Source organism: Mustelus asterias, chromosome 3 (genome assembly GCF_964213995.1).
Source record: "Mustelus asterias chromosome 3, sMusAst1.hap1.1, whole genome shotgun sequence".
NCBI lineage: Eukaryota > Metazoa > Chordata > Chondrichthyes > Carcharhiniformes > Triakidae > Mustelus > Mustelus asterias.
Genome location: NC_135803.1, coordinates 140,787,153 through 140,800,729, shown reverse-complemented (window position 1 = coordinate 140,800,729; position 13,577 = coordinate 140,787,153). Strand labels below are relative to the sequence as shown.

The 13,577-nt window shown below is 41.3% G+C and overlaps 1 protein-coding gene across 1 annotated transcript in view; it reads right to left on the bottom strand.

Annotated features, from left to right (window-relative positions):
- The window catches only part of LOC144491876 (stabilin-1-like), a 213,167-nt gene that overhangs the window by 15,194 nt on the left and 184,396 nt on the right, over positions 1–13,577 (bottom strand). Inside the window, exons 49-54 of the mRNA XM_078210166.1 lie at positions 13,338–13,475; positions 12,206–12,265; positions 9,519–9,695; positions 5,412–5,498; positions 4,216–4,362; positions 2,068–2,124 (exon numbers count right to left, since the gene is read on the bottom strand). Of these exons, the coding sequence (XP_078066292.1) occupies positions 2,068–2,124; positions 4,216–4,362; positions 5,412–5,498; positions 9,519–9,695; positions 12,206–12,265; positions 13,338–13,475 (666 nt within the window). The remainder of the gene's footprint in view (positions 1–2,067; positions 2,125–4,215; positions 4,363–5,411; positions 5,499–9,518; positions 9,696–12,205; positions 12,266–13,337; positions 13,476–13,577) is intronic.

Sequence of the window (13,577 nt, the reverse complement as noted above, 5' to 3'; positions counted from 1 at the left end):
AAAGCCAATGGAGAATGCTGTTCTCCGAGCCTCGCCCGCTCCTGGAATCGGGGCAGGCGTGCCGGTAAAATTCTGGCCTATGACTCCAGAGTTTACATATTATATATGTTATTAAAGAAAAAGTTACTAAGCAAGTCTTTTCAATGTAATAGTCTACACTGAAGAGTGATGAAATCTTTTCTTCATGTCAAAACTTTTGCTCAGTTAAAATGGTTAACATTGCCAAAAGAAAGAACTTATGAAAACAACTTGTTTTCACATAAAACAAAATGAAATAGGAGCAGGAGTGGGCTGGAGGAGGCTACCTCCATCAGTTGATATGAGCATGACTGATTTTCTACCTCAACCTCTTTTCCGTCCTATATCTAACATCCCTGGATTTCCTTGGGACATCCCAAAGTACTTTATGGAATGATAGAAAGTGACAGCACAGCCAGTCCTTTGTGTTTGTCCTATCTCTTTTTAAGTGCACCTGTGCGTAGTATCACATCCTCACTTCTTGCCTGTAACGTAACTCTGCAAGTATCTCATTCTCAAGTAACTGTCCAACTCCCTTTTAAAATTATTCATGGAATCAGTCCCCTTACTATCAGAGCATTCCTGATTTTGACAATTTTCTTAAGTGAAAATGTTTCCTCTTACACCCCGTCTAGATCTTTTGCCAATGATTTTAAGTCTATGACCTCTGGTTAATGACTTACTTACTATAGGAAATAGCTTTTATCTACTCTATCAAATCCTCTCAAGGTCTATCAGTTTGCTTTCTCTGTTCCAAGGAGAACAATTCTAATTTACCCACATCTCTCCTTAAAATCAACATCCTTCATCCCTGGTACCAGATTCTTTTTGTGATGTGGTCAGTGAAAAATTTGGAAGGTCTGTTTCCAAGTCTGAGTTTTTAAAAGTTAAGAAATACTAAGGAATGCTGGGGAAAAGTCTGTGATCACCACAGAAATGGACGTCAGCAAATATGAGTTATTGAGAAAAACGTCCCATAGTTAATATTACACGATGTTAGGTTTTCTTCTTTGATAAACCTTGATATTTAATGATTTGATGTTGAGCAGTGATCAAACTTTGCTCAGCACAGGCAGGACGTGATGCATTGCAGTATCTGAGCAGTAATCTACAAAGTATAGTTGAGAGTTATACTGCTCTATTATGCCTTAGGTAAAGACATGGTAAGAAATGCCTGCACACGGCTCAAACTCCTGGCAATAGTCCTCCGATCGTCTCTTCAAGTCTTCCACACCTTCTGTCTACTCGGACCACATGTTTATATGTTGTTTTATGTTTCAAAACCACTAAGTCTCGCTAAGCCGTTTGATTCCAACCATTATCTTGTAATTGAGCTGGTGTCTATATATGCCCTGTTTGTGAAACAAATCCTGCATTCACCTGATGAAGGAGCAGTGCTCCGAAAGCTTGTGCTACCAAATAAACCTGTTGCTCTTTAACCTGGTGTTATGAGACTACTTACTGATCCTTCATCTATTTGTCCAGTTATTGGGATGACACATACATATGGCCCCTGTTTGCTCAGGTTTCGGATGTCTCACCCCTTAACATCACTTGACAGTAACTGATCTGTTGAGGGTCATCCCTTATTCTACTGGGGGCAACAACACCAATTATCCCTGTTGCTCCTTATCACATTGTATTCAATGCAACCAGTCAGTCAACCACAGTTCTCTGCTTGTTTTTTCACATTTCTTTATGTTCTGCTGATGACTGGCCGGAGTGTTGCTCTTTTAATGTCTGGCTCCCCTGCCTACCCAACTTAAACAGCTTCTCTAATGTCCCCTGCATCTGTAAAGCATAACAGTTTCTTAGGTTATACAAAGTTAAAATAAACATACATGTGCATATTATAAATACTCTTAGGATTACATGGTAGCAGTATTCCCACAGATACATTTTCTAATTAAGCCCACATCTTAATAAGCAATAGAAAATATACTGGAGGATGCTCAGATATTTTCTTTTACTTTTTTTAGTGAATGGTTTTGTAAAATTGTCCTGATTTGAAACACACTGGAACAACTTTGCAAGTAAACCAAATCTTACCTGTGGTTTTGTTCCAGGAGGACAAGGAGGAGGTTCCAAACAATTCCCACAGAGTCCCTAAACAGAAATGTTTCACATTAAGCCAGAATCATGTTAATTTTCCTTTAAAAAACATTTACCATTTAGGAGCAGATTTTCTGGTTCCTATGGGCAGTATCTTGAGCCCACATTTGATGTCTGCGAGGTTGCCGGCGGGGGTTCAAGATCCAGAAGGCATAGTTGTTGCCGGCGCAAAGGGGCCGGTGATCGTGAGGGGTGGGTCATTCATAGAATCCTACAGAAGGAGGCCATTCGGCTCATTGAGTCTGCACCGACAACAATCCCATCCCAGGCCATATCCCCTGCTAATTTACCCTGCTAATCCCTCTACTTTGCACATCCTGGGGAACTTTGGGCAATTTAGCATAGCCAATCAACCTAACCAGTACATCTTTGGACTGTGGGAGGAAACCGGAGCACCTGGAGGAAACCCACGCAGACACAGGGAGAATGTGCAAACTCCACACAGACAGTGACCCAAGCCGGGAATTGAATCCGGGTTCCTGGAGTTGGGAGGCAACGGTGCTAACCACTATGCCACCGTGCCGTCCCAGTTGAGAAGGGGCTGATGATTGGGAGGTAGAGAAGTACCATCTCTGATCGGGGGGTGGGGAGGGGAGCCCCTGAGACCTCCACGGTGGACTGTAGGGGGGAGATTTATATGGATTATGATCAGGACACCCTTTAAAGATGGGGCCCTCAATCGCTGAGCAGCAGGGTTTGGCCAGCGTGTTTAGTACTCGGGCCCTCTGTACAACAGTGTGAAACACGCCCCCTTGATTTATTTTGGCAGAGTGTCATAAGATCTGGAGAGAAAATCAACTGGCTTCTCCGGTGAGAAACCCTTCGGTTTTCTCGCCAGAAACAACATTTTGCCATTTTTGAGTAAGATTTAACCCTATGTTTGCCTGTGTTAAATGGCTCGGAATGGGATTTTCTAGTCATTCTGAAGGCAAAACCTGTGGTGGGTTCCCTGGCGGCGGAGGGTGAGAGCTATGCGAAGCGCCGTAGACATTGGCGGGACCGGAAGATCTTGCCGGCGGCCAATGAGGAGGGGGCGGGAAATCCCACCCCATGAATTCAGAACATATCGGTATCTTGGATGTGGATGATTGAGTGTTTGTACGGGAGGAACCTCTTGAATTCCTGTCCATTTTGGATAGAAAATCTGACAGGCTCCCTTACAACCCTTTGATTCCCCTCATCTATTTTTATCTTCCCCATCCACTATACCCAGACAAAAGAAAGAGGAAAATCTGTGCTTAAATGGTTCAGGAATCTGCTGTGGTGCCGAGAGCAGCATGAAAAATCAATCTTAAAATGGACCATGCAATAAAGTGTGTGCAAGTCTTTCTACTTAAGGTTACAAATGTTTTGAACTATGAAGACCAATGATTATCAACGGCACCACAATTGAAGAGATGGTGTAATTAAACTTATGGAATAAACAATCAAGCAGAAATTACAAATAGTATGGTGCATTGATCCAACTAGGCTTCCATAGATGGCAAAAGGGAAACAGGATAAAGAAAGTACATTATATAAAATATCTAAAATGAAAAACAGGGCCAGGGATACCAGTAAGGAGAGATAATAGCAAATAATAAGCATTTAACCAATGTATAACCATTTACTGTTCTTTAGAAGTAGGATTGGGATTAGAGGGAGCTTTCTTTAATAATAGATTTAGCAATGTTTCGTGATGATGCAGGGTGAATCCATCGGTCCCATGCTGCTAGCAGATGGCCCACTCAAAGGAAGTGTGGTTCAGGGTATTGCTGCTAAACACTAATAATCCTGCCTCCTAGTTTCTTTCTTTTTAAACACAGCTCCAGGCTGGAAGCGTGGGACTGAAGAATTTACTCTGGTATGAAAAAAAAATCATTATAGATGTGCTTGGTAACTTGAAATAGGATCCAAATGGGACAGTCGTTAAAATAAAGGTTTGTTTTTTCATTTAAAAACAAAATCCCGATAGATACAATAAGAAGAAAACTTTATCACATCTGACTCATCCAGCCAGAATTAATCTACAATCTTCCCTCAAGAGCATCCGGTCCTGAAATTTGAGGAAAAAGAGAATTATGTTTATTTCTTTGAAGTACTTACATGAGAAGGCTGCATTGTAAGTGCATCACACCGAGCTCCTATATCAGGAGGTTCCAAGAGGTTATTGATGCCGTATGCAATTCCACCATCAAATTCCAGATGTCTCTGAACAATCTGAGCACTTCCATCATTCACAATCAGATCTCCCTGGATCAAAGATAAAAGTGCTTGAACCACACCTCATGCATAAGGCAGTGATGGCATCATTTAGAAACCCAGCTATCATTATGTAATATGGATTAAGCCACTGGCTTAAAAAAACGTCTTTCATGTTATTTAAAATCTTGAAAACATTTCTAAAGTATACAAGTTCAACGATGACATGAATCAGCAGCCTCTTTTACCTCTCTCCTGAGTTTAGTTCACTGAAATGCAGACATGCCAATGGATCAAGCAAACCTGTGTGTAATTTTTCCTTCCCCAATCCTAGGAACTTGTGGCCAATTTTAGAACAAAGAACAAAGAAAATTACATGGAGTAAGAAAATTACTCCAAGCCTGCGCCGACCATGCTGCCCGTCTGAACTAAAATCCCCTACTCTTCTGGGAACCATATCCCTCTATTCCCATTTTATTCATGTATTTGTCAAGACGCCCCTTAAAAGTCACTATCGTATCTGCTTCCACTACCTCTCCCGGCAGCAAGTTTCAGGCACTCACCACCTTCTGTGTAAAAAACTTGCCTCGTACATCTCCTTTAAACCTTGCCCCCTAATAATTGATTCTTCCACCCTGGGAAAAAGCTTCTGACTATCCATTCTGTCCATGCCCCTCATAATCTTGTAATCTAGTATGCTTATCACTGTCCTTGCATGATCTATTAGCACATGATGAGCCATGGATAGAGTTTGAGCTCTTCCTGGTTTACACAGCCTAATTCTACACTGAACCATGGAGCCATCTACAAAGTTACAAGTACAATCCTGAATTAGTTCCATATATGCAATTTCAGCATCCTGAAATACCTGTGATTATGTGGATAGGGCCTGGGTGGGATTGTTGTCGGTGCAGGCTCGATGGGCCAAATGGTTTCCTTCTGCACTATACGGATTCTATAATTCTAAGAACAGTCATGCTGACTCAAAACATTCACTCTGTTTATCTTTCCACAGATGCTGCAAGGCCTGCTGAGTTTTTCCAACATTTTCTCTTTTCATTTCAAACTTCCAGCATCCGCAGTATTTTGCTTTTACTTACGATTATAGTCCTGCTGCATCTGACTGAAATCAGTGATCCTCGCATTGTCCGCCTGTCGCTGAGAAGTGGAAGGTCTGCTGCCATCGTCTGTAATTGTAAAACATTGCGTAAACATTTGAAAGAAGCTTCCTTTTGAAGATCATGCAGCATTCCTGGCTGGACAATAGAGGGACCTTTGAGTAAAGACTTTTGCTAGCATACAATTTGAAAGAAACAAAAATAATTTCTACAAATAGTCAGAGGCCCTAAAAATTCTTGGGTCCACTATACCAGGTGCAGCAGAACAACTGACCCTGATTCATTCTTTTTTATTTCTATGAGAGATGAGGTCTGAACACAGAGGGATAAAAGTAACAGTGTTACTAATAAGGTAAAGCCATACTGATCTAATAGTCCCAGCAAGGAACGTGGTCAGAAATAGAGCTACATTGGTGCTTCCAAAATGGCAATTTGATGAGAACGGCAATTAGGAACAAAGGGGGGAGGAAGAGTGGTGTAGTTTAATTGATGCTTAAGTGGATAAAAAACACAAACTTAACATTTAACTATAACTTAAAGCCACCCTTTCTGGTAAGAACAGCAATGCAGGAAGGCATAGTGATGTGCGGTTCTGACAGGATGTGGGAGCTTTGAGTAACAGATGTTAACTGGAACAAACACATCTGCAGGAAGTCTCTCCAAGTGAAACGGATTTGAGGTGCAGTTAGAGCCAATCCGACAAATCAGGGAGCAGGAAAAGGTCTTTGGGGATAACAGTTTCAGAGGATGGTTGATCCGGGTCAGAGTTAGGGAATTGCTTGTGACACAGGAAGGATTGGTGACTGTCCAAGTATCAGGAAAAGTGAAGAGATTGGTTGGGGTAGGAATTTCTAAAGTAAATGATCCACAACAAGCTTGTGAGGGGGTTCTGGGCATGCCATCAAATGGATTAACATGGAATCAAACAGCATTAATATGGGGAGGAGGAGGGGAAATGAGCAATTGAATGAGAATTGCTGAAGCACTGGGTGATTCAGAAAGGTGGACACTGTCTTGTGCAGGATTTGTTGTCTCTCAGGGTGTAAGGGTTAGTGTAATAAATCGAGGGCAACTTGCTGAGGCTAAAGAACAAGAGGCTTTATTGCCAACGAACAACTAACTATAATTACAACAGGGTCAGACAGAACTATGCGACTGTACACTACTCCTTCCTGGCTCCCACTGCCGATCCTCCCCCGGCCCAGAATACGTGGCCTCGCACTCCATTGGCTTGGCTTCCCACCTCAACATTCCATAGGGTCCGGCTCGACCATGTGGCCCTTAGGGAACGTCCCCTTAAAAGGGCCAAGCTACCACAGTTAGGGACATTTCAGAAAGACTAGGAAAGGTAATGGATGGAGATGGAATGCAGTCAGATATTGTGGTCTATTTGGAAGACAAAAGAAAGGAAAGGTCATGTCGGAGTATAGACGATTAGGAAAGAAACTTAGCGAGGGTGGAAGTTTCCAAATGACAGCCTGAGCTATGTATCATAGTAGGGAAGGATTTTTAAGTTTAGAGATCTCAACATATAAGGATTGGCTACATCAGAATAGGAAAGGAACTAACAAAATAGTAAAATGGGAAAGTGAAGAGTCATTTAAACTGAAAAAGAAGGGAAGTGGGAGCTAAAAGCTATCAGAAAGAATAGGTAATAAAGGTAGAAATAGCCAAAGATAACATATATAAATAGAAAATGAATAAAAAAGGAAAGCACACGCAAAACGAATAAAGGGAATAGAAAATCAATTCAATTTTAAGTGGGGGAGAAAAGTGTTTGAGGAATGAGGTATAAATCAGAAAAGGATGTGCTTTAAATACAAATAAAAAAAAGACTAAGTCCATTTCAATCTTAAGATTATTGGCCAAAACTGGAAAAAATTAAAAGCAATTAGTGATCAAAGCAGAAAACATGTCAATTTTGAAGAATAGGTTGGATGGGTGGTTGAAGGAAAGAGGGCTAAAGGAATCGGAGAACAGATAGGATACATTTGATTAGGATTGTTTCATTTGGAGGATAAACACCGACACACACTGCTTGGCTGATGGCCAGTTGCATTGTAATTTCGAAGTAGTTTTATGTAGTGCTTTGATACTCTTGGGCGTGCAAAATTGATTAGTTCACACTTATGCAGACAAATGATTATTGTTGTGGTATAGATTTATAGGCTCAAGCCATTTGCCACAGGGTAGAAATTTGTCTTAAAATTAACTACATTATAATTATGGGACTCAAAAGGAAGGCCTGGCAGACAGGAAGTTTTTACAGATGGAGAAAAATCAAAAATGAATTCTACATCTTAAAAGTTCCTAATTAGGACTGATTTGCTCCTCCATCAAGAAATAGTCTTGGTATAGGAGTTGTTGAATTTTGAAACACAGTTTATACATATTGGCACTCAATTTCTGCAGGCCTGTGCTGTACTTCCATCATAAATCAGTCAGGATTATGACCTGGCAGTTAGCCAAGTTCGAGAAACGGCAGGTTCTTGGTTTCAGTACCAGTTCCTGGGGCTTTATTGGGGATTCTTTCTCTCGTTCTTTTCCTTCTCTCTCTTCAGGTACCATGCCCTAACAGAGTATTGGTGATCATGGACTTCCGTGTGTTGTTTTGTGGTTATGTTTGGCAAGGTACTGCAGTGGTTTGCCATTGCCTTCTGCAGGTTTTGGCTGATCAGGAGATACTCCTCCTCTCACCGCTTGTCTATTGGAAGGATTTTGCAGGTTGATAATCAACCTGTTTGGCAATGCCGTGAACGCACCTTCTGTGGCCATCAAGTCATAGAGTGGGCCTTGAACTCAGAGCTTCTGGCTCAGAAATGGGAATGGTGCCACTGCGTCACAAGATCTCTGTTTGGGACTCTATAAGTGGAGTTCTCCCATGGCCTTCTCCCATTACCAGCAAGGCCATGGGAGAACATTCCTCAATTCTCCAAGATACCAGTGGTAAAAGATGCTGGTCCAGAACATGTCTGGAAGAATGTGATGTGCAGAACAGCAAGAAATGTTCTGCATATGGATCAATCTGCAGAGCTTGTGGAGTGGCCCAAGATGTGTTAAACAATTAAAGAAGGTGGTAGATGAGGCATCAGAGCTAAGAACAACAGGGCAAAGGGTCAGGAACAGAACCCTAAACATCCATATCTTAGAAAATGACGATGACTCTGAAAACGTGATAGATATAGGAGTCATACAAGTACGTGAAATGGCTGCATGCGACAGTTCCCAGAGAAAAGAAATTCACATATCCATTCAGATCAGGGAGAGGGTGAGAGAGAAGCCTAGAATGATAAATCTGAAGGTGAAGATTGATATCATCTTGTTCACAGCACGCCACAGGATCTTTCCTGAAAATCTGGAAGAAAATGGTTCTCCAAAGAAAGGGGCTCTGAAACCGAACAACATCATGCTAACGGCATACAGGGGAATTGAGATTCGATAGCTAAGAACAACCCAAATCAGAGGGACACCCAAAGGCAAAGATATTAACTATGTTTTTACGCCACTGAAACAGATGGTCCTGGTGTTGAGCAATTGTGAAGAGCTGCAGATTATCTCAATAAACCATGAGGTAAAGGAGGTGACACTCAGGGTGAGAGATTGTACACCCATTGAAAAGCATCCTCTGATCAGATTCTAAGGTGATCTGAGTAGAAAGATTTTTCGCCTACTGAATGTACCACTGAAACTGAGTCGAAATAGAGATGAAGCCAGCTTCATTGATAGGGGCATTATATTTTAAAGAAAGAAGGATGTTACGTATCGTTGTTGCCTGTAGATAGCTAGGAACTACTTAGCTAGGAACTAATGTGTCATGTGCAAATGTTAAGGGGGAAGGGGGCACATTGCACTGCTGCACTAGAGTCTATACCGGAAAGCCTGGCAAAATTAAACATAGTTTCTGATCTTTACAAATGTAAAGTATGATTATTAACAATATCTGGGAACCAAACAACAACACATATCAACCATCTCACAGAAGGTTGTCAAGACCCTGGCAGGCTCGAGACTCCCAAATGGGCCAGATGCCTGGGTCCCACACCCCTGAAAATCCAGCACACCCGGTCCACAATCGCAATTCTGATGTACCTTTGAATCCCTGATCATGTGAAATTTTAGGTACGCCACAAGGTTGTGTTTGTTCTCATTACTATAAAGCCAATCCCGTCTCGCTTTAGGCAGAGAATTGAATGCATCGTCTGTTGGCCACAACATTGTGAATGGTCTGTGGATTGGATCTTCCAGTAGAGGTAGCAGATTTGTTTCCTGTGAAAATTAGAAGTAATTTAATAGTTGCTTTTCTGTAATTCGAGCTTTATAAAATATATTTAAAGTAAACATCCAAGAGATTCTGGGAAGAATCTGGTTTATATTGTTAAACATTTGGGGTCTGCTTTAGATATTCATTTAGTCAGCTTTTGACTCCTGTAAACAGCCCTCATATCTTATGTTTGGGAGTATACCTGTATCACATATTAGGAAACCTAGAGGTATAATTTCAGGAAAACTTGTAATTTGAATCAGATATTTTGCATTTCAATTGTGAATTTCAATTTGAATTCAATAAAAAAAATTTTGAATTAAGCATCTACTGATGACCATTGTCGAATGTTGGAAAAATCCATTTGGTTCAGTAATGTCCTTTAGAGAGGGAAATCTGCCATCCCTACCCGGTCTGGCCTACATGTGATTCCAGAGCCACAGCAATGTGGTTGACTCTCAACTGCTCTCCAAGGGCAATGAGGGATGGGCAATAAATGCTGGCCAGCCAGCGACGCCCATGTCACACAAAAGAATAAAAAAAAATTCACAAACGTGTTTGAGTTGCCAGCATCAAGATCTAGGGCAGGATATTGAAGGGGATTCAGGTCACAGAGTCAAAAAATGTTACTTCAAAGAAACTGCAATTCATCCTAAAAAGCCCACACTCCTGGACGAGATTACTACTAGAGCCCCACTTTCCTCTTTGCTCCTGATACCCTTTAATATTTCCCTTTAAAAAGCAACTATCTAATTACTCTTTAAAACTGTTCACTAATTCCACATTCCACCCACCCACTATGTAAAGAAATATTTTCTAATCTCCCCTCTAATTGTTTTTGTGATCATCTTTAATTTGTGCCCTACCACAAACTTCTCTTGTGTAGTCACTTAACTGGCTGCACTCCCACGCTTTTCGTGAAGCATTGAAGTGCGAGAGTGAATAGGATTTCCCGATCTCTTCAGTTGAAGATCAGAAAATCCCACCTCCTCTGAAGTGTTCTTACTTTCATGGGAAGAGGAGAGACAGCAAAGAGCCAATCTGAAGTCAAAGTAGAGAAGTATCAATGGAAATAACACGCGAGACTGAGCGTGAGAATTGCGATATGCGATTAACCCTGCTTCGCAAGCAACACGTTCAACAAGTTCAAGCCGCCTGTTTAATTTTAAACACTGTATGCTGCTGATGCTCCCTGCGATATTCACTGGTTGTGAAAATCAGGATGTGGAGATGCCGGCGTTGGACTGGGGTGAACACAGTAAGAGTTTTAACAACACCAGGTTAAAGTCCAACAGGTTTATTTGGTAGCAAATACCATAAGCTTTCGGAGCACTGCTCCTTCGTCAGATGGAGTGGAAATGTGCTCTCAAACAGTGCAAACAGACAAAATCAAGTTGCAGAATACTGATTAGAATGCGAATCCTACAACCAGCCAGGTCTTAAAGGTACAGACAATGTGGGTGGAGGGAACATTAAACACAGGTTAAAGAGATGTGTATTGTCTCCAGACAGAACAGCTAGTGAGATTCTACAAGCCCAGGAGGCAAGCTGTGGGCGTTACTGATAATGTGACATAAATCCAACATCCCGGTTTAGGCCGTCCTCATGTGTGCAGAACTTGGCTATCAGTTTCTGCTCAGCGACTCTGCGCTGTCGTGTGTCGTGAAGGCCGCCTTGGAGAACGCTTACCTGAAGATCCAAGGCTGAACGCCCGTCAAAATGTCTCAGCTACAGTTTTAAAACCCACCCAAACAAGCTTCCCCATCAAAAAAGGGATTGCCCATCTCGCATGATTGTCACACTGAAGGCATATTGTTGCTTTCACAGCGTATCATTGCAACGAGTTGGATTTTTAACAACTTTAATTGCCTTCTCAATTGTGAATAACGTGGACTGGTTTGCAACTTTTTGACCTGCCTGTTATCGCAGACTGGCGTGATGATGGTGGCCCAACATCATCATGCTCTATAGTATACTCGGCAGAATGACGAAGGGTCCCGATCTAGGAACATGCTATTCAGCACCAAGTTTTTTCCTTTTATAATTAGGTGAGATCAGTGTATTTTCATTTGACAAACAGATCTCATGAACACCAGTTTTGATGGCACTGTGCATAAAGATGAGGGAAAGTGCAGGAATATATATTTTTTTAAGTTACAACAATTGATTATTGTTCTTGACCTCCTGTCTTACAAGCTCAGAGCAGAACATAATTAAAGCAGGGAATGAATTTAAAAGCAGGAAGAGAGGTAACGATGTTGTCAACCTGAAGAAGTCCTACACTGCACAACAGAGACTGTACTAAAAAGTAACAAATTGGTTGTGTGGCTTAGAAGGTTGTCTTAATGAAAGAATAAGGTGCTGTATAAATCCAAGTTGATTCTTTCCATCCTAGTATCTTCAGTGAAGTCAGCCACTGCTTCCATTTGGCACCATCCCTCAGTTATACCGTAATCATTGGCCAAATAGAAACAGTATAACCAATATTCCATTAGTATTAAAGAAAATGTCCTACCTTGATCAAACTACTAAAAATCTTGTATCCATTTGCATTTGCAACCGTGGTGATATTGTGCTGCAAACAAAGAATTCAAACACAAGAAACATGTGAAAGGTTGCTCCAAAAATGTAAATTAAAATAATGGATAGGGTTATGCCAGTTTACACAAGGTAAAATCATGGTGGACGCAGCAGTGAAACGGAGTGGGGGGAAGCTGGGGTGAATGCCCCCCAACACCCTCCCTTCGATCCCTCCCCCCTCACCCCCTTCCTCCTCTCCCAATTCCAGCCCCTTCCACCCTCCTCCCCCAACCTCAACCCCATCTCACCCTCCAGGTAGCAATCAGGAATGCTAGTTTATTTTTTTCTTTCCCTGCATAGCCCTGTGAGAGTGTGCTTCACTGCTAATTCAGCTTAAATTAGCTAACTGAGCACAGACTGTGAATCAACTGGGAGCCTCTAGTCTGTATAACTGATTAATAATGGATTAGTGATTCAAAGCTCATAATGCAGGTCACCAAACAGAACTAAATAAGAATTTGCTTTGGCCTTGCTTTCATTGGCTTATTCCTACTCTTGTTCCAATCTCCAGCTGATTTCCTTGGTGACATTTAACTGCTTGGAATCAGGATACAATTTTGAGTGTTCTTTTAATAAATGGACAATGAACAGTTTCAGTGATTATGCTATTTTGTCTTAATTTGTATAACTGCTTTAAAATTACTATGTTGACCAGGGACATAACAAAATGTTTTTGCCAATTCTCTCCTCATTCAAGTTGAGCAGAATTCACACAAAATCCTTAATTGTGAGATCTGATAGCAAATTAACTCAAGGGACATCAGAACGAAGCCACTCCTATCCTTACCCTTTGCATACTTCCAGTAAAGGGGAAGAGGACAGGAGTCAGGAGCAACGGTTCCAGTTTGTATTCCCTTCACTACCTAGGATCATTGAGGCAAAATGTAACCCCACCTATGCCAAACCAAAAGGAAATGAACTAATTTAACTGGTCAATAATTCCAACTGGCACTTTCCAAATCTGTAATCACTGATTGAATGAACCCATTGGGCGGCTGGATACACTTTACAAAGCTAAAATATCATCTATAAAAAAAGATGTGTTTTCAGATTCCCCTGCAACCTACCAGGGATGTTGTGACAAATCGGTTGCGAGACGATAGGTTGAATGGAACTAAGACCTTGTTGATGTAATGGATAATTCCATTTGTCGCAATGTAATCAGTGCTGGTGATTTTTGTGTCGCCATTCAAGTAAATTGCATTCTGTGTTAAAAAGATTAAAATAGTTTATTTTTTAAAATATGGAATCACACTCCAGAAAACTGTGACCTTAGTCTCAGGCCAGGCTGATAGCTTGAAGCAGAG